A 27,912-nucleotide genomic window follows, 5' to 3' on the forward strand; every position below is an offset into this window, starting at 1 on the left:
GAAAGGCAAGGCTTCACCACCCATTTATCCCTCCTCCTTTCAACCAGCACCACATGTGATTATCGGCCAGGCTGGCACAATTAACTAACTCAGTATCTATTCTCAACAACAACAAGGAGAATGAGCACCCAAGACAACTAGAGAATCATTAAGCACTGGATTGCATGGCAAGCCAGCGGCCTAGGGTTAGACCATTGCCCGTGAGCGCGCGTGGCCTGGGAAAAGAGTGTTACTGGCTGAAGAGGCCCTGAGCAGGGAGGGTGTGCCCTTGTTGTGTCTAAGACTTCCTCTCCTGATGTCTGATCTGATTCTTCTGCAGGTGCTCCTTGGCCTTGCTCTGTTGGTGGGAATATATCCCTCCGAGGTGATTGGACTGGTCCCCCAGGTGGGGGACCGAGAGAAGAGAGATAATCCGTGTCCCCATGGGAAATACAGCCACCCTGAAAACAGTTCCATTTGCTGTACCAAGTGCCACAAAGGTAGGAGGACGTGGCACCATGGGTGCCGTCAGTCGTGGGCCTTGCTTCCTTGACTTTCCCCCAGATCCCATGGCCTGGAGTCGGTCCTGACTCGGAGCCACCCAGGAGGGCAGAGCAGACTGCCCCTCTTGAGTTTCGGAGAGTTGCAGTTTCTTGGGAGCAGACTCTCTCCAGCAGCTGGGGGGTTGCAACTGTCCACCCCTCGCCCACTCAGCCAGCAGGGCATTTTCCAGATAGTCTGACACCCAGGTTTCTCCAAGCCCCTTCATGTTGCCCCCTTCCTGGGCTGGGATTTGTGCCCTCCTTTCCTCTCCCAGAGGCTTGAGGGAATTGGCCCTGGCCAGATTCCCTAGCTCAGGGCTTCTGCTTGGAGCGCTCAGCTGCACACTGACCCTGACACCCCATCCCAGGGACCTATCTGTACAATCACTGCCCCAGCCCGGGGCGGGACACGGACTGCAGGGAGTGTGAGCATGGCACCTACACGGCCGTGGAGAACTACGAAAGGAGCTGCCAGAGCTGCAGCGTATGTCGGAAAGGTGCGTCCTGGGGCGGGAGAGGGCTCTACGGGAGGCAGACACTGGCAGGCCTGAGTGCCTGTGCAAGTGCCAACGTGCTGCTGCTGCTGCTGGGGTGGGGTGGGGGGAGTGTGCGTGCGTGCTGTCCAGCTGCCTGGGGAGGCCTGAGGAGGGGTTGGGGGGAACACAAAGAGAATGACAATGGCCCGGTGCCCACAGCACTTGCCCTCTCTCTTCCTGCCCCAGAAATGAACCAGGTGGAGCTCTCTCCTTGCACCGTGAAACAGAACACCCAGTGCGGCTGCAGGAAGAACCAGTACCGGAGCCATCATGCGGGCAACAACATATTCCAGTGCTTGAACTGCAGCCTCTGCCTCAACGGCACCATCGCGGTCCCCTGTGAGTGTGGCTCCCCGTGTCCAGGGCCCGGCTGCTCTCTGCACCCTCTCCCCATGAGCAGCATGTCCTGTCCTCCTCTTTGGCTAAGTTCTAAGCACTCTTCCACTTTGGCCTTCCTTCCTGCCCTCTGTGGGGGGTGGGGGGGTGGAGGTGGTGTGTGTGGGGGGGGCGGTCACTCTCCTTCAGCGGCACTGTTCTTCTCCCCACAGGCCAGGAGGAACAGGACACCTTGTGTCATTGCCATGCAGGCTTCTTCCTAAAGGGAAAAGAGTGCATCCCCTGCTCCAAGTGAGTACCCTGCCTGGTGCAGGGTGGGGCGGGGTGGCCTTGGGGGAGAGTCACCAGCAGGGGCAAGAGAGAGAAAAACCCTCCAGGGCATTCTGGCGACTGATGAAGTGGGAAGCATTTTGTGTCAAGACAGCCCTCCAGGCCCAGCTTGTCTCCCACCTCTTAAGAAGTCTTTGGTAACAGAAGTTCCCGGCACTGAGACTGGGTGGATCGGGGCGTTCAGCGATGATGCCCTTGGTTCACTGGCAGATCATGGCACGTGTGTGGTGCCTCTTATATCGCGCGGCCCTCTGAGAATCGGTGCAATGTAGTCTCTCCCACTGGACCATCTCACGCCCTCCTCCGGCCCACCGAGGCAGCTCCCGTGTGCTCGCTGGGTCCAGGTGCCCAGGCTGTGCATGGGTACTTGCTTACCATGGCAGAAGGATGTCCCTCATCCTGCCTACACGTGTAACCCACACTCATTGTGGCCCCATGTGACAGAGTAGACCTGCCTCTCAGGGTTTTTCTGGCTGTGTTTTTTTTTGCAGTTTAGAACCTTTATTAGATCATCAGCCACTAGTTTTCATCCACATGGACTGACTGTAGGGGTCTGAAAGTGGTGACGGGCACATAGGTAACCAATGGGTAGAGCTTGTTTGGGGAATCTTCATCCTCATTACGTTTCCCGAGCAAGTGCACACGGTATGAGACGTGCCTGATTCCTTTGGCTCAGACAGCTTTGCTGAGCCTGGTGCCGATTCGTACTTCTGGTGTCCCCTTCTCCTTCATGGCAAACTTCCGCATCTCCTTGAGCGCCCGAGGGGCACGCTTCTTGAAGCCCAGGCCCTGGATGCGCTTGTGAATGTGGATGGTGTCCTCTCTGGTCACCAGCTCGCTGATGGCCCAACGGCCCTTGCTCTTCTCACCGCCCTTCTTTTCGGGAGCCATGCTGCCGGGACCAGCCTAGAAAGGAAGAGTGCAAGGAATTCCTGGCTGTGGTCGTTACAGGAGCAGATGGATTTCCAGGTCTTTCTCCCGTGGGACAGCAGATAGGTCCAAAATACCAGCTTTCCGTTAGCAGTCGCGTAGGTAACCATCAGGATGTCAGGACTCACTGTGATCGATGCCTGTTCTCTTACCTGGCCCTCTCCACAGCCTCCAACAGAGGCAGGTCTGGTTGAGCACATGCAGAAGTCGAGTCTCAGGATCCTAGAGCCGTGTGTACCCCAGCTCTTTATACTCATTCCCAATCCCAGGCTCCTCTAGTACAGGATGCTGTCCCCTCAGGTGGTCATCTGAGCAGCTTTTTACGGAAGTGACGTCAGGTCTCCCAGCCACCTTCACCCTCCCTGTCAGCAACGCCCCCACTGAAAACAGCTGGAGGTCTGATGCATAATGGGGCTGACTATGGCCAAGCCACGTGTAAGTTCCACAGAAACACTTCGCTGCAAAGCTAACTTCGTCCACATCATTTTTTCCCTCTTCCCCCAAGGACCTCCACAAGACCCAGTTTACAGGGACGCTCTTATTGACAAGGATGCTCTCTTTGGAACACTCTGGCTGTTGGTTGATAAAAGATTTTAAGGAGGTGATCGTGTACCTACCATGTAGATGCAAATTGCACCCCCCACACACATGCCCACTCCTTCTGGCCTGTTCTGGATGCCTTTTGGAAGGACCTCTCAATGTGGGACAGAGAAACTCTGTGACCTCTGGAGTTAAAGGACATGGGTTCAAACCCCAGCTTAGGTGTATAACGACGATGTGACCTTGAGCAAGCCCCCCTTGTCACTTCTTGAACAAGCTTTTGTACCCGTTCCGTGTGGTTCTCACCATGATGCTGGGAAGTGAGTGTGAAATGGCTCTTCTTGCTTTTAGACTCCTAAGGGGCCCCGCCTCCTGGAGGTCCTCTTCCTGCGCCCGCCCCCCTCCCCCCGCTCTCAGCGACAGGGGAAGATGTGCTTGTTTCAGGGCGTTCTCTGGCTGCCTTTATTATGATCAGGTGCTGTCCGGGCGTGGGGGTGGGGGTGGGGGCTCCGATTCCTAGCGGTGCCGTGTACCAGACTAGAACACTGCCTGATCCTGCGCCACCCTCACAGTCATTGCCGTGTCTGAGGTCACGGTTGCAGCCACTATGCCAATCCATTGAATGGAGCATCTTCCTCTTTATTTATTTTTTTCTGACCCTTTACCACTGGCGCCCTGGTGGCATAGCGGTTACTAACGTGGGCTGCGATCTGAAAAGTCAGCGGTCTGCAAACACCAGCCGCGCTGCGGGAGAAAGACGAGGCTCTGCTCCCATAAAGAGTTACAGTTTCATGTGGGTTGTGATAAGAGCACTATGAGCCCCCCATAAAATGACAGAAAAGAAAAAAAAGAATGACTTTAACTTCACAGAAAACTATAAAGACTGACTTCACATTAAAAAATCTTAAATGTGAAAGAGAGAGAGAGAGAGAGAGACAGGCTGGGAAACTCACTGGGGGCAGTTCTGCCCTGAGATAGATAGATAGATAGATAGATAGAGAGAGAGAGAGAGAGAGAGAGAGAGAGAGAGAGAGAGGCTGGGAAACTCATGGGGGCAGTTCTGCCCTGTCCTGCAGGGTTGCCGAGTCGGCCTCGACTGGATGGCAGGGCGTTTGGGATGAGAATGTTTCCTTTACCAAGCATGCTGCCTTTGTCTAGGTCTCTCTTGAGAGCATGTCCAAAGTACCGGGGAGGATGGCAGCTAATGGCCATGTGTATTTCAAAAATGCTCACATTTGACCCCTCTTCTTAAAGTCACAGCGTGTACTTGCGAGTGCTGTCCTGAGCAAAAGCCCTTGAGCCGCTTTTGTCAGAGGAGTTTCATGATGTAAAACAGGATAAAAGATGACAGTAACAGCTGCCATCTCTGGGGCATGGACTCAATAGCAGTGGGTGTTGTTTGGGCCTGTGTCTTGGGCTCCCTGGGGGCTGTACGTGCCTCATGTGCTGAGTGGAGGGTTGAGTCGATCCAGTGGCATCTCAGAAGACCTGCTAGTCCACTGGAGAACCAGCCACTGAAAATCCTCAGGAGCACAGTTCTGTGCTGACGCACACAGGGTCGCCTGAAGTGGGGTGAAGACATCGGGCTTCCGATTGCTCTATATAGAGCGCTTGTATGTCATTTCGCCAGTCGTTGGAAACCACCAGGTGCTCCTTGGGAGAAAGACAAGAGAGTGACTCTCAGAAAACCTGAGGGGATTTACCCTTGGTTTGCTATGAACTGGAATGGGCTCGATGGCAGGGAGTTTTGGTACTCCCCTAACGATTTAGTCTCAGAAGCTAAATAGGGTCACTTAGAATTGGAATCAACTCAATGGCTGTAAGTTTCTAGGTTCGATCCTGTTGATTCCTCAATTCTGAAAAGTATGCTCCCTTCCTATCTTATTCATTAAAGAATAAGATGTTAAAATGACTTGTCTGGAGACACTTGACATTGCCTGACAACGAATGAGGGGGCTTTAAAACATTTGTGGGGAAAGCCCCTTATCTTTTGACCCCATCTAGAAGATAACTGCTCTCCACTCTTGTTTCTACATGGTTTCCCCCAGCTCGATCCCTTCCGGTTCTAAAATCCATCGATTCTACCGTGAGATCTGGTCATCCCTCTGTCTGGCCGTCCAGAGAGATCATCAAATTCCATTTTCTTACCAGACCGTTAAAATGTTTGTAAAGCAAAGAATTCCCAGCTGCCTGTGGCCCTTCCCCTGCGTTCCTCCCATGGCTGGACCCTGCTGACTCTCTGTTGTCCTCCGCCCCTTTAGCTGTAAGCATCACATGGAGTGCAAGAAGCTGTGCTTGCCCCCAACGGAATCTGTGACGGGCCCTCCGGATGCAGGTGAGGATAAGTAGCCCAGACGCACCTGCCCTCCCCTGAATCCCTGACCTTGGGTCAGCTCCCTCGCTGACTGCTGGGCCACTTTGCCTCCAGGCACAGCCGTGCTCTTGCCCCTGGTCATCCTCTTTGGTCTCTGCCTTCTGCTTGTCTTCATTGGGATGATGTGCCACTACCAACGGTGGAAGCCAAAGCTCTACTCCATTGGTGAGTGGGGCTTTGGGGAGAGAAAAGGGTGCTGGTTGGGGGCTTGGGAGGGGCCTTGGAGAGTAGCCACCGAGCAGGAAGCAAAATGAGGCTAGGTGCCACGGAGCGCTGGCAGGAAGTGGTGGTCCCTGATGGCTGGGGAGGTCATGGTGTGCCAGTGGTTCTCTCGTCCCTGGGGGCACAAAGGCCCTGAAGCGTGTCACCACAAATCCCCATACCCAGCCCCAGGGGGCGATTAGAAGTGGAGGGCAGGGGGAGCTATCAGGGGAAGTGAAGGCCATGTCGTGACTTCGTTGTTTCTTTTTCTGTTTTTGATCTTGCAGTTTGTGGCAAACGGACACATGGAAAAGAGGTGAGATGAAATCTCTCCCTGGAACCTACCTGAAATACCCATCACTGGCCGTCAACCTGGCGTAGCCCTCATTTGCTTTAGCCTCACCACGCCTCCAGAGGGCTGGGCTGTGCCTCCCGGCCCCCACTAACTCAGGTGTCTTTTCCCTTTCAGGGGGAGTTGGAACATGTTCTTGGAAAGCCCATTACCCCCAGCTTCAACCCCACCCCTGGCTTCAACCCCACCCCCGGCTTCAACCCCACCCCTGGCTTTAGCCCTACCCCTAGCTTCAGCCCCACCCCTGGCTTCAGCCCCACCCACATCTTCAGCCCCACCCCCGGCACCACCTTCTCCAATGAGTGGTCCAATTTGAGAAATGTACCTCCTCCCAGAGAGGTGATTGCACTCCACCAGGAGGCTGGCCCCATCCTCACTGCTTCCCCTGCCTCCACCATGACCCCCACCAAGGTCCCCAACCCTTCCCAGAAGGCCGAGGACAGCTCACAGGACCTGTTCCCAGGTGAGTGCCCAGTGGGACCGGAGCGCATGCGCAGGGAGGGGAGACTTCCAGCTGGCTGGAGGCTCATCACTCGGGGTCCCCTCACAGGTGACCCGGCCACTCTATATGTTGTGGTGGACTCTGTGCCGCCCACACGCTGGAAGGAGTTCATGAGGCGCATGGGGCTGAGCGAGCATGACATCCAGCGGTTGGAGATGCAGAACGGGCGCTACGTGCGCGAAGCGTCCTACAGCATGCTGGAGGCCTGGCGGCAGCAGACCCCACGGCGTGAGGCCACACTGGAGCTGCTGGGCCGAGTGCTCAGCGACATGGACTTGCGTGGCTGCCTGGAGAAGATTGAGGACGCTCTGGGTGGCGTTGCTGTTGTCGGGTCCGACCTGGCCCGGTGAGGCCACGCCCCTGCTGTCCTTGGGGCCACACCTGCCCTGGGAGGCCATGCCGCCCACCTGGGGACAGTTGTTTCTGGCCCCAGTTAGCCCTGGAAGAATGGCCGGGGAGAAACCCTCTTGGTCCTCTTTTATTCTGCAGAGGGAAAGTCATGAGTTGTATTTTACGGATGCTTCTCCATCCGTGTGTATATTTTTCTCAGTGGTGTGTGTGAGAGGTGTGCATGTGCGTGTGCATGTGCGTGTGCTTGAGTGGGAGACTGAGCGTGAGAGTGTGTGCTGTGGGTGCCCAGTGAGTGGTTGCAGGCATAAGAGGCGCTGCAGGGCTGCTCGGGGCGCCCATTGCACAGTAGTTTGGCCGTTTTGTATCAGTCTTGTTACACTAATAGAGTCTTAGCGCCCTTGCCCCAGTTTGGATATGCACAGAGTAAGCTGAACTGTCCCAAGGCACAACCATGGGGCTTCTAGCCAGCAAGGCGGACTTATGTAAATACACTAAAATTCTGAATTAAAACTGTTCCTGGGAGGCGTGGTCTCTGTGGTTGCTGTGGGATCGTGGCAGGTGGATGGGACAAGCTCTACGCCATGGGGACCGCGAAAGGAACGCTGGGAAGGCATGAGGAAGCGCTCTGCCATCAGTCAGGAGGCTCTGCAGGAGAGAAGACCGGCTGATCTGTTGCCATCAAGATAGACCCGGGGGTCAGTTCTACTCTGTCCTGTAGGGTCGCACTGAGACAGCGACTCCCTATTTGCCACCCCGCTGTCATTCCCCTCCCCCTCTCCCATGCCCTCATTTAGTGACAGGCTGACATTTTTAATGTACAACTTTATGTGGGACTCGGGTGTTTTGATACATGAATTGACAGTTCTTGATCCCCACAGCCCACAGAGTACAGAGAGCAGGGTGCCCGGGCCAGGCTTCTTGGCCGAAGGTGTGGTCCTTGAGGTAGAGGCCAGGGGTGGGGGAGTGACCAGCACTCTTGGGTAAGATTTCCTCTGGGGGAAAGGCCCAAGGTCCTTTGGGCATCACTCACGCCTCTCTGCAAAGGAAGGAAGTAGCCGTTAGGCAAGACAAAAGGTGAGAGCTGGTGGTGGTGGTGAGAAGCCAGGCTATGGACCCTTCCTCCCACAGCCCCTGCTCTGCCTCCCCACTGCCCTTTCGGGCCAGCGTCCCTTCTGCACTTACGATGTGGACGTGGGGGTGTCCAGCTGTATGATGTGTGATGCTCGCATCTTCTGCAGCTGTGCCAGCGTCAGCTTCCGGGGCTGGCTGCGCCTGGGCTCCGGGGACCCCTCAATCCTCTGGCTGGCCAGTTCCTCCCGGAGCTCCCTGAGCATGTTCTCAGCCCGGAAGTGGTTCAAGGAGGGGGTCTTCTCTTCCTCTTCATCGGCCGAGGAGTCCCAGGGGCTTTCCCCGGCAGAGTCCACGTGGGTTGGGGGGCGGGGGAGCTGGTCCCGAATTTGGGCCCTGTGTAGGGTTTCCACCACCACATTCCCTCCCTCTGGGGCTCCATCCTCTTCCTCAGACCAGGAGGGAGGGTCTCCCCTGGGAAGGCTGCTTCCTCTTCGGATGCTGTCCCCTGGCAGTTCTGGGGCGCTTCGGCGATGGGGGGCTTGGAAGTCAGGATTCTGGGGGCGTAAAGGAACCTCTCGGAGGTCCAGGGTGGAGAAGGTGAGGCGAGGGTCCCGCCGAAGGGCCCGCTGGCGTAGCCGGCTCAGAGGGCTGGGGGGCTCCCTAGGGGAGGCTGGGATCAGAGTGCCATAGCCAGAGTCTGAGGCATCCTCGGGGGGCACCGAGGGTGTATCTTCATCTGTGTCCTCGGTCACCACCAGGTGGGGGACAACGGCTGAAAACTCAGGAATCCTATGGTTAACGGTGAATGGTCAGTCAGAGGCCCAAGGGTCAAGTTCAAGGCTAAGAAGTCTCCCTTGGCCCTTCCTCCTAGAAATGACCCCTCTGGGCCTATTTCGGCATCACCTGTACACAGCCCTGTGTGATCATCTTTCTCATTCCTTGCCTAGACTGTCAGCTCCTTAAAGACATGCATTGCCACCGAGCCAAGGAGCCCTGGGGCACAGTGGGTTACTCATTAGGCCGCGGACCTGAAGGTCAGCACTTTGAAACTACCAGTCACTCCACAGGAGAAAGAGGAGGCTTTTTACTCCCGTAAAGAGTTACAGTCTGAGAATCCCTCAGGGGCAGTTCTACTGTATCGTATAGAGTCGCTGTGGCTCAGGATCCACTGTGGCAGTGAGTTTGGGGTGCTCGGAGCTCACCGAAAGTTATCGCTCAGCCGTGGCTTCTTTTGCCCTCCATAGCAGCCATGTGGCTAAGCAGCCGTGTGTGATCCTGGGTGAGCGTCTCTGGACTTCCTGGCCATTCTCTAAGCCCACACTCACCTTCACTCTCCAGCCCAGGCCTGGGAGCCAGCTGGCTCTTCTCTGGCCACTTGGCATCATTTGCATGTTCTTTCCACCCTATGCCAGCCCTCGTCGGGGTAACCTCATGCATTGCCCCACTCGATCCTTCACATGGCTGGTGCCAATCGACTTGTCTCCAGCCTGTAACCTGGGTTCCCCAATCTAGTTCCAATCCACCCAGTGCTGGGATGCTGTATCTTGGCCTAGTGGTTCCTTCTTGCTCCCTAGCCTGCAGTCTCCCTGCTTACCTCCCCTTGGTGCTGCTCTGAGAGCCCTCCAGGGAGGGAGTGGAAGGCCTGGGGCTCGGGGACTCCTGGTCCCGGTAGAGGGCCAGGAGCTCTCTCTTCTGCCGGACGTACTCTTCAGCCTTCAGCTTCTGCAGGGCGGCCTGGGGTGGGGAGACTTGCGTTACGGAAGAGCTCTCAGCTATAAGCCAGGCATGGTATGAAGTGGGTTTTTTAAAAAATCATTTACACCTTATCTTATGAGTCTTAGGAAGCAGGTATTATTTTTCTCACCCCTACTTTACTACCGAGAAACCGCGATCTAAAGGTGAAGTAACTTGCAGTTAGAAGTGGGTTTGTGCTCCGGTTGGTCATGGGACAGCCAAGCAGGTACCGGCATGGGGCAGGTGGTCAGAACGCCCCCTCCTTCCTGCACAGTTCTTCCTGCTTGTTCTGTCCTCTATCAGGTCTGCCCCCTCCTTCAGGAGGCCCACCTGGATCGAATGGTGCTGGCCCCCGATTGCTCCTTGAAGAACATCTTTGTCCCCCTTCCTGGGCCTCGGCCCTCAAGTTGGACTCTGCTGCCCTTCCAAGGGATGAAGGCAGCTCTGTCCCCAGAGGCATGAACTGTTTTCTTTTCCTCCCTCAACATGTTCATCCAGGTAATAAAAACTGACATCCAAGAGTAGAAGAGTGACTCTCAGGAAGCTGGTTCCCAAGCACCTTTCCTGTGCGTGCGGTTGACTGGGGCACACCCCAGTCCCACTGCATCTTCCACCCTATTACCAGATTGTACCGAAGAAAACGTAATCTCCCCAAACCTCACTGCCATTAAGTGAATCCCAACCTGTAGTGACCCTCTATAGGGTTTCTGAGGCTGTAAAAGCTTTCTCCTCAGGAGTGCCTGGCAAGTTTGAACTGTCAACCTTGCGGTTAGCAGGCTAATGCCTGCCCAACAGTGCCACCAAAGCTCCTGAACACTCCAGACCAAACTCACTGATGTTAAGTCAATTGCGGCTCCTGGCGACCCTTCAGGACCGAGATCTGACTCCTAGGGACCCCAGAGGACAGGGTAGAACTGCCCCTGTGGGTTTCCGAGGTGGTAAACCTTCACGGGAGTAGAAAGCCTCCACTTCCTCCCACGGAGCGACGAGACCTTGAGGTTAGCAGCCTACCTGTGGGGACTTGCTCAAAGTCAAGGGTGAGGGAGAATCAGAGCGGGGCTGGGCCCTGCTCGCTGAGTCTAGTTTAGTAACTAGGGATTTTCAAGGTGCAGCCTTGAGGGACAAGCTACACAAGGCAGAGAGGAGGAAAGGGAGCAGAAGGGGTGTGTGTGTTTGCTGACTGATGTAGGTGGCGGCCTGGCAAAGGGGCCTGGTGGCAGTGGCTGGGGGGCACTGCTGGCTCAGTACTCCCAGGTATGGCTATATCAGGGTTGAAAGATGGAAACCCTCCCAGACTCACTTTCCTGCCCCAAGCTCCAACAACTACAGCCAACTCAGCAAGAGACAGCAGAGGCCTGACCCGCGCCACTCTGATTGGTTGAAGCCCACAGCACGCTGGTAGTTAAATAGGAGGGGCTTCAAACCGTTTGTGGAAAAATGAGACTAGAAGAGAGTGGAATTTTCCCATGAACTTGTTGATGCCCCTCATAATCTGAATGTCTTCCAGCCTAAGGTATGTGAACATCACCAAAGCCTCCCAGAAACACTGGGGTGGGGTGGGGGTGGGTTAGGAATAGGAAAAAGGTAGCAGGCTCCTGTTTCCAATTCTTCCTGGACCTCTTTGGTCCCTTGGGCCCCAGGAGTGACAAAGCAATGTGAAGATCCCCCCCAAGGCTTGGTCTGATGGCCAGAGCAGGGGTGGGGCCACCAGCACACCTGTGCCAGGCCTCATCTCCCCCCTCAGCATGGAGCGTGGGGCAGGACACTCAGAGGGGGTCCACCTGGGAGTATGGAAAGGACTGTACTTGGGGCCCCAGTTTGTCCTGCTGGGAGGACACCCCTTTGATCTTGTGCTTGGGAGGTCCAGGTTAGGGGTGGTGTGTGGGAGAGCCCTGGGGGGAAGGTCTGTCTGTGAGAAAATTGGCCCCTGCCCACCCTGAGAAGCAGCAGGGGATGAGATGTGAGCCGAGGGGGTGGGGTGTGGGCCTGGGGGTCAGGCCAGGCCCTGTCTGAAGGGTCTTCTGCTACCCGATGCCTCTCTAGCCCGGGGACTCTTTTTCGCCTATTCTTGTAGTTGGGGACAAGGAGCCATGAAGATGGGTAAGGAAGAGGACACTTCACCTGAGCAAGAATGTGGCCCCACTCCCACCTCCCCCAAAGGTAGGAAAAGGGATCGAGAGCTGTCCCCAGGGCGTCTGTTGCTTTTGTCCCCTGCTGGGGGCCTGGGCCTTGAGAGGGGGAATGCCCCTCTCCCTGCGGTCCTGGACCCGCTCCCAGATTCCACCCCAACTCCCCCCAGATTCCACCCCAACTCCCCCGTCACTGGCCTGGAACCGGCTTCCGGGCCGCACAATCCAGCTGGCACGGCGTCTCGGTGATGCCGCGTGGGCCAGAGCAGAACTGGGCTGCACAGGCTTTCCAAAGACTGCATTTTGGCAAGGCGATCACCAGGCCTCCGTGGGCCGGTCAGGGACGCGGATGGTGACAGAGCCCGTCCAGCACAGGGCTTCGTGCTAAGCAATGGACAGACGTCATTCCCTCTCCTGCCCTGCATGGGTAGCCCTGGTGGTTTGTCCTGCTCTGGTCATCAATTCAAAACCACCTGTTGTGCCTTGGGAGAAGGACGGGGTTTTCTGCTCCTGTAATGCATTCCAGTCTCGGAAACCCACAGGGACAGTTCTCCCTGTCCTATCGGGCCGCTACGAGTGGGCATTGACTCGGTGGCAGTGAGAGGACCCCTGCAGGGTGCTGACCATCCTGGCTGCAGTTCCCCAGACGGGGCAGCAGGCAGAGAGATGCGAAGCAACTTGCTCAAGAGCACGGATAAGGACGAGAGAGCTGGCTGTGGCTCCAGCCTCTCCTCTCAGCTGCCATTTTCTGCGTCTCCTCCCATCCCCTGGCCTGCCTCTGACAGCTTTCTTTGTTCCCCTCGCGGGTTCCTTTGCTTCCTACCACCCGCTTAACGGAAGAAGCCGAGATGCACTGTTTTCCTCCTGGAGAAACTAATTTTCTCTAAAGGCCGAGCCTCCGGGGGTTGGCCCGCTCCGAGTAAGCCTGCATCCACCTTTCTGTAAGGGGAGAAAAAGTCCTGATCCGAGGAGGCGACTGCCTTATGCAGGGGGACAGTAGGTGAGCCACTTGGCTTTTCAGCTTAGAGACGGAGGGTGACAGAGGGTAGGACGACGGAAAGAATGCACGGTGAGACAAGAAAGGTAGCACGCTCCTGTCAAAGCTCCCGGGATTTTTGTTTGGCCAAGAGTGGACTGCTGTGTTGGGCGGACAAAGTGACCTCTTTCCCCCTCACTAGCCTGCCACGGGGAGAGGTGAGCTGAGGAATGGGGGGAGAGGAGGGGCGCTAAATTATTTGCACAATGAAACACCTGCAATCTTTAACAGCCCCACGGGGGTTCTAAGGAGCCCCTGGGTGGTGTGAACAGCTGGGAACTACACACCCAGAGGTGCTGCGGCTGTTGAAAGGCCGGCTCTGCTCCTGGAACGGCAGACTTGGACACCGCGGGGTATTCTGCCTGAGCGCACGTGGGGTCACCATACCCACTGCCACCCAGTCGATTCCGACTCACGGCACAGCCCACAGACCAGCCGACAGAGTAGGACCGGCCTGAGACTGTACATCTTTATAGGAAGAGAGCGCTTCATCTCTCTCCCGCGGGCCAGGTGGTTTCCAGACTGGGAAATGTGAAAACATGGGCCAGGAGTTCAGGTGATTTTGAACTGCCGACCTTCTGGTGAGCAAACCCACTCGTGAACCACAACTCCATGGCCAGGGGCTTTGTTTCTGGCTGTGCTGTGAGGGGTGGGAGGAGAAGGTGAGGAGTAGGGGTGTGGCGGCACTAGGAGTGGATGCAGGGGGAGAAAGGGAAGAATAGTAAAGAGAAGAGGGGTGCCTGTCAGGAAAGGGCACCCCCACTTGCTGTCCTGGGAGCACTAATGAGGGTTGGTTGTTCTCTCTTCAGTGAGAGCGGACTGCCTGGCCATCAGAATGGTGTCCTTTGCTCCATCCGGGAAGCCTGGCTGCCACACGGGGGAGCTGTGTTTCGGCTCCGGGAGAAGCAGGCAGAGAGAAGGTGGCTGGCAAGCAGAGAGCTGACCCTGGGGCGGGGGTTCATGGGAGACCACCTTCATCAAGTCAGCCACGGATAACCCCTCCACTCTGGTCCCCTGCTCCAGGCTCAGAATCATCAGGCTGGGCTCACCTGGGCTTCCGGGGGACCACCACCGTCTTGTTGAGTTTTCCAAGTCAGCGGCAGCCCCCCAGGGCTGGTGGACACCCACTCTTGAGAGGGTCTGCCTTTCATCCTCATTTCTCACCCGAACCCCTGGCCCTTGTCTCCACATTTCCCAAAACTCCGTGCCATATCTCTTGTTGGCTATCGCCCACGACCGCAATTTCAAGGTGCTTCTTTTTAAAGACAGAACGTTACCACCTCACCTCACCCCTCCCTGGAAGCAAGAACGGAGCAAACAGGTTTCCTTTCTAAGGACAGCCGTGCCCCAGCTTCACAGCCAGGGCCCGTTCTGAGAAACAGGATGCTGTGCCATGGGGGAATTGTACAAACACGCCCCGATCTCACTCTGCAATCGCATTCGCTGGGCTTCCAGCTTCCCGTCCTCTGGTTTCACTTCCACATAGCTGCTTCTCCGTGGCCTCTGGCTGCTCTGGCTTTGCTGTGTTGGGGTGCCACCAGGCCCTTTGCAGGAAGGTTTTTTTGAAAGAAAAGTAAGCAGAGAGGGAAGGCTGTCACAGCCAGAAGCGATGAGCCAGGTTCAAGTGCCATGCTGCGGCCGATGAGCCGAAGCGCACACGGTGACGATGCGGTCTGCTTTTTAAAATGATGAAAGGAGCGGAGAGCGCTGGCGGTGTGTTGGTTATAGCGGGGCGTTGTTTGTGCGACCCACAAAGTAGTGACAGACTGCACAGTCCAGGCATCCATCAGTACCACGGCCGACTGTGCTCACTGCACCACGGCCATCAGGACATGATGCATAATGCTTGACGCTATTTCCACTCGACTAACCCGAGTCTTCTGCAGTTGTCTGCCAATACTCCTCTCCCAACTCTGCAGGTACAAGTGCACTATGCTTTTATTATTATTGTTGATAGCAACCGAAAAGAATTAGCATAAATCTTATGATAAAAATACCTCGCGAGCAGGGAGTGGTTGGCAAACAAATATAGACAGCGTGCGTAATAGCTGCATAAAAATACAGTGTTTAGGTCCTGTACCCTTATATGCCCAGCAGTGTAATCGCTTTGTATACAAGAGACATGATATACAGGTGCCATGCGGGGAAGCCCTTGTGTTTGCTACGTCCATTTCCATCTATGGCGTCCTTAATGGGGATTTCTTCCTTAATGGGGATTTCTGAACCCTGATGGTCATTATAACCTCATTATACATATGGTGGGGGTGTTGCCCGATTAGGCCTTAGGGAGTGTGTGGCTGTATCTCATTTCTGTCTGTGGCATCATTGCCCATCCAGTTTTTCAAGCAGCAAGCTCAGGAGGTGGACTGGCCTCTTTGTCCTTCAGTTACTTGAGCCGCTGAGGATTCATGGAGCCCTGGTGGTATAGTGGTTACGAGTTGGGCCACGAGCTGCAAGGTCTGTAGTTTGAAACTACCAGCCGCTCTGTGAGAGAGAGACGAGGCTTTCGACTCCCACAAAGAGTTTTCGTTTCAGAAACTCACAGGCGTGGTTCTACCCTGTCCTATAGGGTCACTATGAGTGGACACCGACTAGATGGGGGCACTGGTTTTGCCTTAGAGACGCCTAGCTGCCTGCTTCACCCGAATGATTTCTTTGCATCCTCCTTGGGAGGCAAGAGCTGGTGTTTGCTTATCTCTGTTTTGCAGCCGAGGAAATCGGCACTCATGGTGACCTCGGGTCACAGAGTGAGAAAGTGCCAGAACTGGTGTGTGAACTTAAAAAGTTCCGAGTTCACTCTTGGCTGGCTTTCAACCACCAAATCCCCCCTGCCTCTTTCCTCTTCTTTAGCTTTTTGGGGTCAAAGCTTCCCTAAAAGCCTGAACCTTCAATGCTTTACAGCCAATGAAGACAAGAAATCTCTGGCAACCAGTCTCTCTCCTTCCTCGAGCCCATCAAGCCACACTGCTTCTTTGATCAACAACAATGAAAAACCCATCAAAACGCAACACACCGATTTCACTGCCATCCCCTTGCTTTAGAATGGATGGTACTCTTCTCTTACCGATCCAGTTCCATCCGCTCCTGCCCAGTCTGCACGCTGCGGTAGCTCTCAAGGCCTGTAGAAGCTGGCCTCTCTGTGCCCTCTCATGCCAACGCCTTTGCTCCACAGACCTCATCGATGTCCTCCCAAACAAACGAGCCCCACTGCTCCCTGATTCTTCTGCTGTCTTTCCCATCCTTCACCGTCCACCTCAAATCTTCTCCCTTCTCTGGCCATCATTTGGACCTCTCATCTTTCGAACTCCTCTAGCTTTTCTATCAAATGCATCTCTTTGTGTCACGCCTCTGCTTAACACCTTTATGGGCTCCGTGTCAGCTGTGGGTCGAAGGTCAAACTCCACAGCATGGCACCCAGATCATGAGTGCGATGGAGCGGAGCTACTGACCCTGACAGTCTCCTGCTGTGTCCACCTGTGCACTTCACGCTGCAGCAGCAGCAGCAGCAGCACCGCGCCACCGTGCCCGTGGCTTTCTCGGCACACAGCTGCTGTGTGCTTGAGGCCCCTTGTGCATGCGATTTTTCGCATCTTGAGTATCCTTCCTCCCTGCTCCACTGTGACTCGTATGGATGCTGACTTGGCCAGCTAAGCTGGCAGCATCGTCCTTGAGGGAAGGATTGCTACTTCATTTCTCTCTAATTCCTTCGCACCCAAGGCAGGGCCTGCACCGAGTGCCCATCAATGGAAGATGAATGGGCCTTGTTTCAAGGAGGAGGCTTGGTGTGCGACTAGCACGGTAGCTGACCCAAGCTCTCTTCCCCCCCCAAAGGGTGGTCAAGGCTGTGTCTCCCTTGAGAGGGCGTCTGGGATGGTTGACAGTTCAGCCTGACTCTGCATCCACTGGAGCTTCTCCCTCCTTCCCACCACCTCCTCCTCTTCTCCCCCCACCCTCATGCTCCATTTCTGCGCCCCGGAACTGGTACACACCTGCCCCTGCGCTCTGGGTCACATACCTGGGCCTGGTGGGTCTTCTCTAGCCACCGGGCACAGTCTGTGGAACTGGGGCAGTGCACAATGAGGGCACTGGACACACACTGGAAGTCAGTGAGGCTGATCACCAGGAAGCTGTCTGGGTAGAGGAGAGGTCTGCTTCAAGGCCCAGGCCTTCCCGGATCCCCCTCCTGGTCCTCCCTCCCTCCCTTGCCAAGAAGAAGGAAGGAGGAGGCCATCAATGGCCATTTAGACATACTGGGGTCTCGGAGTGGCCGGCACACAAGGTTCTCCAGCATGAGTGGGGGGCGGATGACCTTGGCTTTGTCTGCCTTGCGCTGGGGCTTGGTGACCAGGAGCACATCAGAGAAGAGGAACAAGTGCACATCCAGCTGGAGGGCAGGGGATACAGACTGGAGTCAGCTGGGGCAGGGGAGGGGCCAGCCAGGGCGAGTGCTCCTGCATGGGTGGGCATGTATGCGTGCAAACACAACAGGCAAGCCACAAACCATGGGGTGCTAGAGCCTGACCCACCCTCTTACTTCATGGGCTAGGCAGATAGGTGGCTCAGGGTCATAGCTGGCATGGTGTCTTTTCAACACACACACACACACACACACACACACACAAATACACAAACACACCTACACACATGTACACACATGTGCACACACATTACACATATACAAACATTACACACATACATACACATAAACACACACATGCACATACACACATGTACACATACACAAATGCACATGCACACATACACAGAGACACACACATATACACACGCCTCTACTCTATTTCCAGCTTTCCTGCTTCCTGGCTCCCATCATCCCTCGCTTCTCTCTGGACACTTCCTCCTGCCCTCCCCCCCTCACCTTGCCTTCTCGTCCCTCCTTCACTCGCACGGATCCCTCCAGCAGCAGCTGCCTGGTGTGCTCGGGAGCAACCCCCACCATGGGGGCCATCAGGTCCAGGGTGGAGAAGGGACGCAGGTGCTGAGGGGCACCGAGGGGAGAGGTTTCAGCGGGTGGGCAGGCCTTGTCCTCAAAATCCCGCCGAGGGTGGCCGGCTGTTCCACCCCAGGACCTTCCTCTCCACTCTTACCCTCCTGGAGAGAGACCGAGTGCCCCAGCACCTTCTTATTCTCTTGAACAATGTCCCTTGGGCCCTCCCACCCAGAGGAGCCAGGGTGGTGGTGCCCAAGCGCCCTCTGTATCCCCACCCATTTCCTGGGCCTCGCTTGTCCTCCTTTGTCCTCTCTCACCTTCTCCATCTCGTCACTGGAGGGGTCCAGCACCTCATAAGGCCCAATACGCTGGGCGGCGGCCGCTAAACTGGCGTGCTCCTCGCCCTGCCGGACCTGCCCATTGATGTGCCGCAGGAAGGACTCCACTGCCACGATCTAGAGGGGAGAGGGGCCATGGGAGGAGCCCACCCAAGCACCCACAGGCTGAGCCTGCCTGTGTGCAGGCAGAAAGAGGTGGCGGCCCTCGAGGGATCCCCGTCAGTGCCCACTCACCAGCCCCCAACTCCCAGGGGTCCGGGTCCAGTGGAGTTCCTACCATGGCCTTCAGGGCTTCTCGGGCTCGCGCCTCGGGACTTCTCTTGAGCACCGCCTGGAGCAGCAGCGGGTACTTGGTGATGCGCTGATGGGGCTTGATGAGCAAGTCACCCAGCGTCTGCCTCCCCGAACGCTTGTGTTTCTCACACCACTGCCCGGGAAGGGGGGCGGGGTGGGAGGCAGCCGGCGGTCAGGAGGCTGCAGGAGCCTGCTTGCCCCGCTGCAGCATGAACGCAGCCCGCAGCCTAGCCACAGACTGTGGAGACGGGGTGGTCTGGGATCACCCCGCAGCCTCCCTGGGCCCCCCGCTTCCCACCTGCACAAAGAGCTGGAAGAGAGGGTTGCTGTCTTGCCGTTCCCGGGCATAAGCCATGGTCTGCTTCACGTGCAGGCAGTACTGGACGTAGGGCTGGAACCGCTGGCCGAACTAGAGAGACAAAGATGGTGGGCAGGGGCAGCAGGAGGAAGGAGGCCAGGGAACCCAGGCTCTGACGTCAGAGCATGGCAGCAAGGTGGGTGGGGAGGGCCTCGAACAGACCCTCCTTCAGCCCCAGCCATTCCCAAACTCCTGGCCCCTCTCTGGATTCCAAGGCAGTCGGGGTGGGGTGGGGGTGGGAGGAGACACCCGTTACTGCTGCCTGAGCCCCTTCTACCCACAATCCCGGCCGTGCTGCACTGACCTTACTCCCCCCTCTCCCGCCATCAATAATTCAGCTGGAACACTTTCAGGCCACCGCAGATCCCCTTTCGCCCCGCAGTGGGTGGGTAGTAGGTGTGTGTGAGTGTGGGGTAACCTGAGGGTTGTCCAGAAACCCTGCTCCGATGGAAGCTTCTGGGAGACGGTTCCCCACTTCTCCACCCCAACCCAGGGCACGACTCAGCAGGCACAGTCTCTTTGCGTGGGGGGGAAAGGGGACGACACCCTCGCATCTCTTCTCCCTGCTTCTAGTGCCCTACGGCCTTACCTGTCCTCCTGCTTCTAAAACAACCAAACTCCTCAGCTCGCTGGCTCACAGCGGCCTGATGGCACAGACTAGAAGTGCCCCTGTGGGTTTCTGAGGCGGCCACTCTTCAGGGGAGTAGGTAGCCTTGTCTCTCTCCTCACTGATGCCCCATACTTGCCCCCAGCTGTCTGACAATGCATGCCTCCCCCATCCTGAGCTTTTATTCTAAGAGTGTAGCTGCATTCTCATTGCGCCCCCACCCCACCAAAGACTGAAGGACATTTGTAACAGAGGGCATATTGGCAGAGGGAGGGGCAGGGATGGAGGGATCATTTTAGGGCAGGGGCTGTGCCCCGTGGGTCTCTCGAGTCTCAGAGGCATATTCCGGTCACATAGGCAAGTGCCATGGACAGGACCCCTCCCCCAGGCCTCACCGACAGGAAGCCGTTCTGCAGGCCGACGGGGTCCAGAGGCTGGCCTGAAGCACGCGTCTCCTTCAGGGTGGGCCCCAATACCTCTTCCCAAAAGCTCCGGTGGGCTCGGATCAAGCTAGGGACATTTCCAAAGAGGGTCTCTGCAGACACCTGGAGCGGGGAGTAGTAGGGATGTCTTCAGCAGGCTGGTCATCAGGAAGCACCAGCTGTGGGCATGGGAGGGCCCCTAAGTTTGGACTGGGGCGGGGTAGGGTGTAGGAGGCTTGATTGAGTCCAAGAGTGGGCGTGGAGACTCCGAGGGTCCCAGCCCTCCCTTCAGCTGCTGTGGCTGCCGTGGGCTGTTCTGGGGATCCCAGGTCTATTTGGGGTCTAGAGCAAGGGGAAGTGTCGGGTGGGTAGAAAATGGGGGTGGGAAATCAGACTGGGCAGCCAGGAGGCACTCTCTGGGAGCCCACCCCTCACTTCCTGGGCCCAGGCTCCTTCCCTCTGGCTCCCACTCACGTCAATCAGCACACCCACACGCTGCAGATTCAGCAACCCGGCGGCTAGGAGCTAGACACAGGGAGAGGAGCGAGGGTCTCAGAGTCCGACGCCATGTTTCTCAGCGTCCCAGCTGACCCCTTCAATGTCCCCCATGCCTACCTTCAGTATTGCCCGCTCCTCTCCCCACTCCCCAGGCAGGTCTGCAGTCAAGAGGCTTGCCTGGCATCGTGTGCCCCTCCCCAGAGAATGGGGGACAGTGTGAGAGAGGTGGATGGGGCCAGGCTGGGCCTGGGGGAGACTCACATCTGTCATGACCTTGAGCTTTCCCACGTAGATCACCTCCGTGGTCAGCAGCTCCCACAGCGCTTCCTGCTGGTGGCAGAGCTCCCGGGTCATCTCCTGGGGTGGGCACAATGATGGTACTGTTGGAAGGATGGCAGACAGGACAGCAGCTGCCTTTCATTCAGTGCTACCGGATGTTCCTAACAGCTTCTGGGCACTACAGCGGTGGTGGTGGGTTTGGGCTGAGTGTATTCCGATGCATCGAGACCCATGTGTATCCGGCACTTCTTGGTTACGATGTTAGCCAAAACCCAACCACTTGGCCTTTTCTTCCCTGGTGGCGTTGTGGGTTACAAGTTGGGCTGCTAACCGCAAGGTCAGCAGTTTGAACCCAGTAGCCGCTCCATGGGACAAAGATGAGGCTTTCTGCTCATGGAAACGTTTACAGCCCAGGAAACTCACAGGGGCAGTTCTGCCCTGCTCTGTAGGGTCACTATGAGTTGATGGCAGTGCGCTTTTTAGGTTTGTTTGTTTTTTAAGTGTTTTTTATTTTTGACCACTGATGGGTTTGAACCACCAGCTTTTAGGGTTGCAATTGAACTTGAGCCAATCCACATCACCTACGGCCCTTCAAAGGTGGCACTGTGGATTGAGCATTGGCCGAACAGTCACAATGTTGTTCATCGGAATGTACTCAACCATAATGGGTTTGGTTTGGGTTTAGGGACCTTTGGGCACGTTGGTAGACATTTAGAATGTTTATACCACCTTTTATTTATTTAAAATTTTATCCTCAAAGCAGTCCTCCACTGTATAGGTGGTATCACCCACCCCCATTTTACAGAAGAGATGCTCGAGGCTCAGCGAGGTTGACCGTCTTGACCAAGGTCTCACTAGTAAGAGGCAGAACCAGGATTTGAACCTGGATCTGGCTTTCCCTGCTTCGCCACATGACCTTGCTTTACAGGCTTCTCTCCAGTTTCCAGAGCAGAGCCACGATGTGTGACTGTATGTCTACGACAACGTGGGGACAGACAGTATACAGGTCACCTTGTGTCCAGGCACCAGCTCCCTCCAGGACTTCTCGATGACCAGACTCCGGTCACTGGCTTCGCCTAACTCCCAGTGCCGCCGGTCCTCAGGGGGCAGGCGGGGTATCCCAAACATGCTGAACGTGTGCAGCCGTCTCTTCAGATGTTCTACTGTGGCCACACCCTGGGGAGTCAAGAAAGAGGCTGATCCTGACCACAGCCCTGGTGCCCAGCCCGCCTGGCGTGTGTGAGAGCTGTGTGTGTGTGTGTGTGTGTGTGTGTGAAGCCAGGGCAGGAGCTGGGGTTAACTCCAGCTGGAATGTGGGGCAGACAGAAGGCATAGCTGGAGCTTGGGCAGAGAAACCTGGGATTGCAGGAGCCTGACTTGGACTCTTTGGGCAGAACCATTCCTGCTAGGAGTTTGCCGAGACAGAACCCTGGGAGGGGGAACAGACCCCCACCCTTCAGAGGGCCTTCTGATGGAGACCACAGCACAACTCAGGGAACCCGTGGTCCCAGGCAACATTTTCACATGGACTTTTCTTCTTTTTAGGAGACAAGGCTTAAGTCTTACAAATTGCTTTTTGGGGGCGGGTGTATCAAGTGACGTGAACAAAAATATTCCTGACCGTCACAACAGGAAGGTGGGGCTCACGGTTGGCGTGAAGGGTGAAATAGGACTTGGGGAGAGAGGAAGTGTCCCTGGCTCTCACAGTATTTGAGAGCTTTAAAGGGCTGGACGTTTGATCGTAACAGTTTATTCTTTAAACAATGTCAAAATGACCTCAGTCAAAGTCACTGGGCCTCACGGTCCGGGCTGAGCGGGGCCAGTTCCCTGAGGGGGTTTTTAGGCAGAGTGGTGCCTGGATTTTTGGAGGGGCTCTAGGCAGACAGCCCTTGCCCTGTGTTGTCAGCCCCTGGGGATCCCTCGTCTGATAGTGGGGTGGGGCATAGAGTGGGGAGAAGAGAAACTCCTTACCTTGAGTTTGGGGGAGTAAGGTGGGCTAGCCCCCAAGTGCTCCCCATGCCACTTCTCAGACTCTGGCTCTCGGAGCGTCAAGGGCGACGGCCTCCTGGCCTGGCCCGAACTCTTGGCGAAGGGGACATAGTCCTGGAGACGGCGGCGACTGGGGTCCTGGGGGAGCAGCAGGGGTGGTGGTAGAGTCCCCCCACCCCCTCAAAGCCCCAGATAGTTGGAGGCCAGGCTTGGCTCCAGACCTGGCTCTTCCCGCCAAATTGGGTTGGCTCACTTATCCCCTCAAACCAGTTTGGTGTGGCTACTCCTGTCCTGAGTCATGGCCGTGGCTGCCAGCAAGGCCAAGCAGAGCTGAGCAAGGGCATGTCAGGCTGGCTCCCCAAGAGGGCCTGGGGCAGGGGCAGAGACCTCCCCCAGAGCCGGAACGCAGGCAGGCACATGCTACCGGCACCCACCATGCACACCGGGCATGCACAGGCAGCACACAAGGGACGCTGCATCCGGGTCCCACGCTACTTCCCCTGTCATTCCCACAGAGAGTCGGGCACACACACATGGGTAGGCTCCTTCCTGGGCTGTCAGCCGGCCTTCCATTCTGTTGGAAGTGGCTGGGCTCTCCTGTGAGAGGCCAGTGCTCAGTCCCCTACAGGGCAGGCCAGGGCACATTTCTGAATTACCCCCATGTACTTCCTAAACTCCCTTCCCGCCTTGGGTCTGGGAGAGTCCCTGGCTGACCTCCCTCTCTGAGGGCCAGATCCTCCCCCATGAGGCAGGGAATACCCCAGCAGGAAGCAGACTTCCTGGGGTGGCAGGGCAGCCTGGGGACTACGGGAAAGACCGAGCCACACTCCCTTCCTCAGTCGGGATTGGAGGGAATCCCAGAGGTAGGGCCAGGGGTGGAGCCAGGCAGGCCCCATGATCCCCACCTGTAAAGTAGGGCCACCTGAACTTTTGCTCTCCCTGCCGCCCTGACTCACAGGGGGCAGGTCTCAGAGATCCCAGAGGCTCCTCCCAAGTAGAGGAGGGAACCTGGGAGGTGGCAACCCTAGGGTTTGGTGGCCCCACCCCACCCCCAGCTCTGTGTCTCAGACCTGTCTAACAGCACCTCCTCCGTGGGCTTGGCTTATCCTGGCTCTTAGCCGTACAGGTGCAGGCTGTCTGGGACCTGGGGTCTGAGTCCTGGGAGCCTGGCCCCGCCTCTACCCTTCTGTCCCCCGACCCCCTCAAGCCAGAAAGAAGGGGGTGGGGAGTGGTAAGGGACAGGATCAGAGCAGCCCATGACCTTGTAAGGGGACAGATGCTTGAAAGCCTAGGTGTCCGTCCTGCTACCCCACCCAGGTCATCCTCAGGGCACAGCCTGGGGAACCACCCAGAGGACTCACCGGTCCGGCACCAATGCCTGCTCTTGGGTAGAGACTGCCAGCAGCACTCTGGGCAGAGGCCCCATGTCGACCCCCGTAAGTGGCGATTCGAGACGCCACCAGGCCTTGGAGGGAACCGTCATCCACAGGATTAATGGCTTGCATCCCTTCTCTCATGGGTCACCTCCCAAGGGCCATAGCTCCAATGTCCAGGAGAATGGGCACCCCAAAGCCTGCGAGAGAGAGCACAAAGGAATGAATGGTGAGGCGAGAGGGTGGAACTCAGGCGATCAGTGTGGGTAGGACCGGCCTGGGGACCAAGAGAGAGACTTGGCAGGACAGAGCATGCGCATGTACATATTGGGTAGAAAGCACCGTGGACAAATATCTCCTCCCTGATTGAACCCACCGGCTGCTTCTGGGCCTTTTTACACCCGTAAACAGTTACAGTCTCGGAAACTCCCGTTCTGCCCTGTCCGATAGGGTCGCTAGGGGTTGACAAGTGACTGACTCAAGGACAGTGAGTTTGCTCTTTTGGTACAGTCGGCTGCTAACTTCAAGGTCAGCAGTTTGAAACCACCAGTCACTCTGCGGAAGAAAGACAGAGGCTGTCTATTCCCGTAAAGAGGCACCGTCGGGAGGGGGAGGGGGAAAAAAAGGAAAATGAGCTGATTCCAAGAGGCAAGCGAATTTTGGGAATGATGAGGGCAACAAATGTATAGATGTGCTGTACACAATTGATCTATATATTGTGATGAATTGTATGAGACCCAATAAATTGATTTAAAAAAAAAAAAGAGTTCACTGGTCAGAAAAAAAAAAAAATAAAGAGGCACCGTCTTGGAAAACCAGTGGCAGTTCTAGCCTGTCCTAAGGGGTCACAGGGAGTCAGAATCCACTGGATGGCAGTGACATGAGACACAGGGAGGGGACAAGCCACTGTCCTGCCCCTGCAGTCCTGCTTGGAGCAAGGGTCTTGCATAGGTTTCTGACTTTGGGGATGCAACCAGGTGGGAGGATCCCCTTACCCCCTGCCCTCTGAGGGGGCCGGAAGAAAAGAGGGTGGGGGGAGGGCCTGGTGATGAGCTGTCCAACTCACTGCCTGCTTTTGGTACAACTGACTCCTAAGCAAAGATGGAAGTGCCCGAGAAAATGTAAAGAAGACTCACTCAGGACCTGTAAACCTGAGAGGAAATTCAAATTTCAGTGCCTTCCGATGAAGCATCATGCACACATTGTCCCTGACAGCTCCCACGGAAATTGTGACCGAGGGCATCTGAAGTCCAGGAGCGTTACTACCAGGGAAGTTGGCTAATTCCCTCCTGGTCTCAGGCAAGAAGGTGAGGTGGGCCACAGCTCTCAGACCCTTGACCTTAGAGATCAGCCAGGTGGGAGCTGGGCTTTCTGGTGTTGGCATTCGCTTACTCTCCCTCAGCCTAGACGGGGAGCTGGGAACCCGGCGTGGGGTGCCCTTCTTTTCCTCTAAGTCAGGCTAGAGGACCCCCTCCTCCGAGTGGGCGGGGCCTGGAGAGGTGAAGCCCTCCAAAGAGGGGGTGGGGTCAGTGGTGCTGTGCAGGTACCGCAGAGGGGCCTCAGACCCTTGCCTTACTTAGGAGCAGGGAAAAGTCGTGCACAGTCTCCTCGGGCGCCTCCCGATCGATAATCCTGTCTGCCTCTCGCACCCGCCTGCTGGTGGTTCTTTTACGGCTTTGCCTTGCTCCTCTTCCTTCCTCCCCGGGGAACCCGGGGACCCGAGTTCCTAGCGCCCCAGGCTCTGCCCGCCGCGCGCCCCCCACCCCCACCCTCACTCCCCTAGCGCCCAGCGCTCCCGCCGCTCACCTGTGCGGCCAGGTGTCCCGGACGGACCCTGCTCGTCGCTCCTCCGCTTTCCGCCCGGGGTGGGGGTGGGGGTGTCGCCTAGCGCTCCCCCAGCAATGCCAACCCCGCTGCCCAGCTCCGGACTGGGACCCGGGGCCCGCCGCACGGCGCGGAGCGGCGCAGGGCCAGGAAGGTGCGGTGCAGGGGGAGGGGCGGGGACGGCCTGGGAACGCCCTGTCGCCGAGGACACCGGCCGGGTACTAAGCCCCGCTCTGGCGCCCGTGGGGCGGAGGAGCAGAGGGGGCCGGCCCCCACCGACAAGGAGCGCTCCAGGGGCTCCGATCCCCTCTCCTCCTCACCTGGACTTCACCATCCGCGGAGCCTGGCGCTCGCCGCTCGTCCCCCCTGCCCTCCTCCCGGCCTGACCCCCCGGGGGACGCTGGAGTAAAGAGGGTTCCAAGCGCGACCGGGCGCAGGAGAAGGAGATCGCGAGGAAGAGAGTTCGCCTGGGTGTTCTGTAGCTGGGGCCCACCTTCCTAGGTGCAGTGAGTGGCCGCCTACCGGCTCCTCTTTCTGCCTCATCTTCCTTCGTGGGTTCGGCCCGCAGCCATGGGTGGGGCCTTGGGGCTGGGGACCATTGACCTCCCCTCAGCTGCCCTCTGGCCGCGGAGTCCAAAGTGTGATCCTTATCTCGCCATAGGCCCTGCTTCCCGGCCTTGGCAATCAGGTGGAAGGCCACTTCTGGACTTTGCTTCTGTCCGTGGGATGTGGCCTCTTGCCCCGCTGAGGCTTGCCCTCACTCCTCCCTCACCTAAGACTGGGCTGAGGGGAGGAGGTCTCTCTGAGGACTCCCGTCCTTCCCTGGCAAGGGAGTCTACTCCAGGCTTCACAAGGGTCACCTGTCCCCCTGACCCCCACCCTGCACGCCGGCATTCCTCTCACCGCCTGTCCAGGTGATTCCGATGCATTCTTCTCACCGCTTGTCCAGGTGATTCCGATCCGTAGTGAACCTATAGGACCGAGTCGACCTGCCCCGTAGGATTTCTGAGGCTGATTATCTCTATGGAAGCAGACTGCCACCTCTCCCTCCCACCGCTTCCCTGGTGGGTTCTGACCTCCCACCTTTTCCAGGGAGACACCAAGGTCAAGAGGCACAACCCAGTTAATTCGATGGTGTTCTACACCCCCATTTGCTGAGGAGTAACTGGGGGAGGGTGTCTCAAAAGCTTGTGAGCAGCCATCGAAGGTGCAACTATTGGTCTCTCCTCGTCTAGAAGACAGACACAAGAGATCAAATTCACTGCCATCCAATCCGTGCTGACTCATAGAGCCCCTCTGTGGAGATGCTAACCATTGACGGGAATAGAAAGCTCAGTTTTTCTCCCTCAGGGCTGCTCGTGGTTTCAAACTGCTGACCATGAGGATCACAACCTCTTGCCTAACCACTATACATACCCCCAGGGCTCCTTCCTCGAGGAAAGGAGCGTCATGAAAATAGAAGACATATGGAAACCATCAGGTCAGTGGACTGATGGAGCACAAACATCAGTCCCCTCCTTCCCCCCCTGACTGTGAGACTGGTCACCAGTCAGAGGCTGGCAGGGGTCGGGGGTGGGGAAGAGGTGATTGTGGAAGGCAACTGGCAGGAATCTTAAACCCACACAAAAAAGGTGGAGCCATGCTTCCCCAGAGCCCTCCCCCACTCCCCCAGCACAAAGGGAGCTGAGGGGCGGAATAAGACACAGTTCCTTACCAACGGAAGACAGGTCCGATATTGCTCTGGGGGAAGAGAGAGCAGATGTTCACACCACCCCTAGAATGGCTGAATAGATAGACTTCTGTTTGGGGTCAGGGACAAGAACACAGCTTGAAGGCGGGCTGTCTGAGTGCCAGAGGACCAGCCAATAGCAGAGGACCCACCACAAAGCCAGCCTAGGCTGGGCGGTCCATCCTGAGCCAAATAGAAGGTCCAGCATTAGGTTTGGCCTGGCCTTTTAGAGCAGCGGAGGCCCTTTGGATTTCTTTTCCAAAGTATCTCCCTTCAACAAACGTACTCTTTCTGTCAATCTCTTTCTCGG

General features: G+C 56.8%; 2 protein-coding genes and 1 pseudogene across 2 annotated transcripts; 1 reads left to right on the forward strand and 2 right to left on the reverse strand.

Moving 5' to 3' along the window:
- The first annotated feature begins 295 nt into the window (after positions 1–295).
- Positions 296–7,495, forward strand: TNFRSF1A (TNF receptor superfamily member 1A). Its single transcript, XM_013006021.3, has 9 exons — positions 296–479; positions 890–1,018; positions 1,244–1,396; positions 1,606–1,684; positions 5,455–5,528; positions 5,622–5,732; positions 6,056–6,084; positions 6,238–6,583; positions 6,671–7,495. Exons 1-9 carry the CDS (start codon positions 296–298, stop codon positions 6,970–6,972), a joined length of 1,407 nt encoding a protein of 468 aa, XP_012861475.3. The 3' UTR covers positions 6,973–7,495.
- LOC101658683 lies at positions 2,243–2,635 on the reverse strand (annotated as a pseudogene).
- A 656-nt stretch (positions 7,496–8,151) lies between the features above and the next one.
- On the reverse strand, positions 8,152–24,181 carry PLEKHG6 (pleckstrin homology and RhoGEF domain containing G6). The gene is made up of 14 exons (XM_004708109.1): positions 24,038–24,181; positions 22,659–22,814; positions 21,699–21,863; positions 20,670–20,765; positions 20,385–20,435; positions 19,884–20,033; positions 18,822–18,932; positions 18,507–18,656; positions 18,209–18,346; positions 17,820–17,939; positions 17,195–17,327; positions 16,959–17,074; positions 9,639–9,778; positions 8,152–8,833 (listed from the first exon to the last, which is right to left on the reverse strand). Exons 1-14 carry the CDS (start codon positions 24,179–24,181, stop codon positions 8,152–8,154), a joined length of 2,352 nt encoding a protein of 783 aa, XP_004708166.1.
- Between the last annotated feature and the right edge of the window lie 3,731 nt (positions 24,182–27,912).

This window comes from Echinops telfairi, unplaced genomic scaffold (genome assembly GCF_000313985.2).
Source record: "Echinops telfairi isolate 266 unplaced genomic scaffold, ASM31398v2 ScPeMD7_7356;HRSCAF=8355, whole genome shotgun sequence".
In the NCBI taxonomy this organism is placed as follows: Eukaryota; Metazoa; Chordata; class Mammalia; order Afrosoricida; family Tenrecidae; genus Echinops; species Echinops telfairi.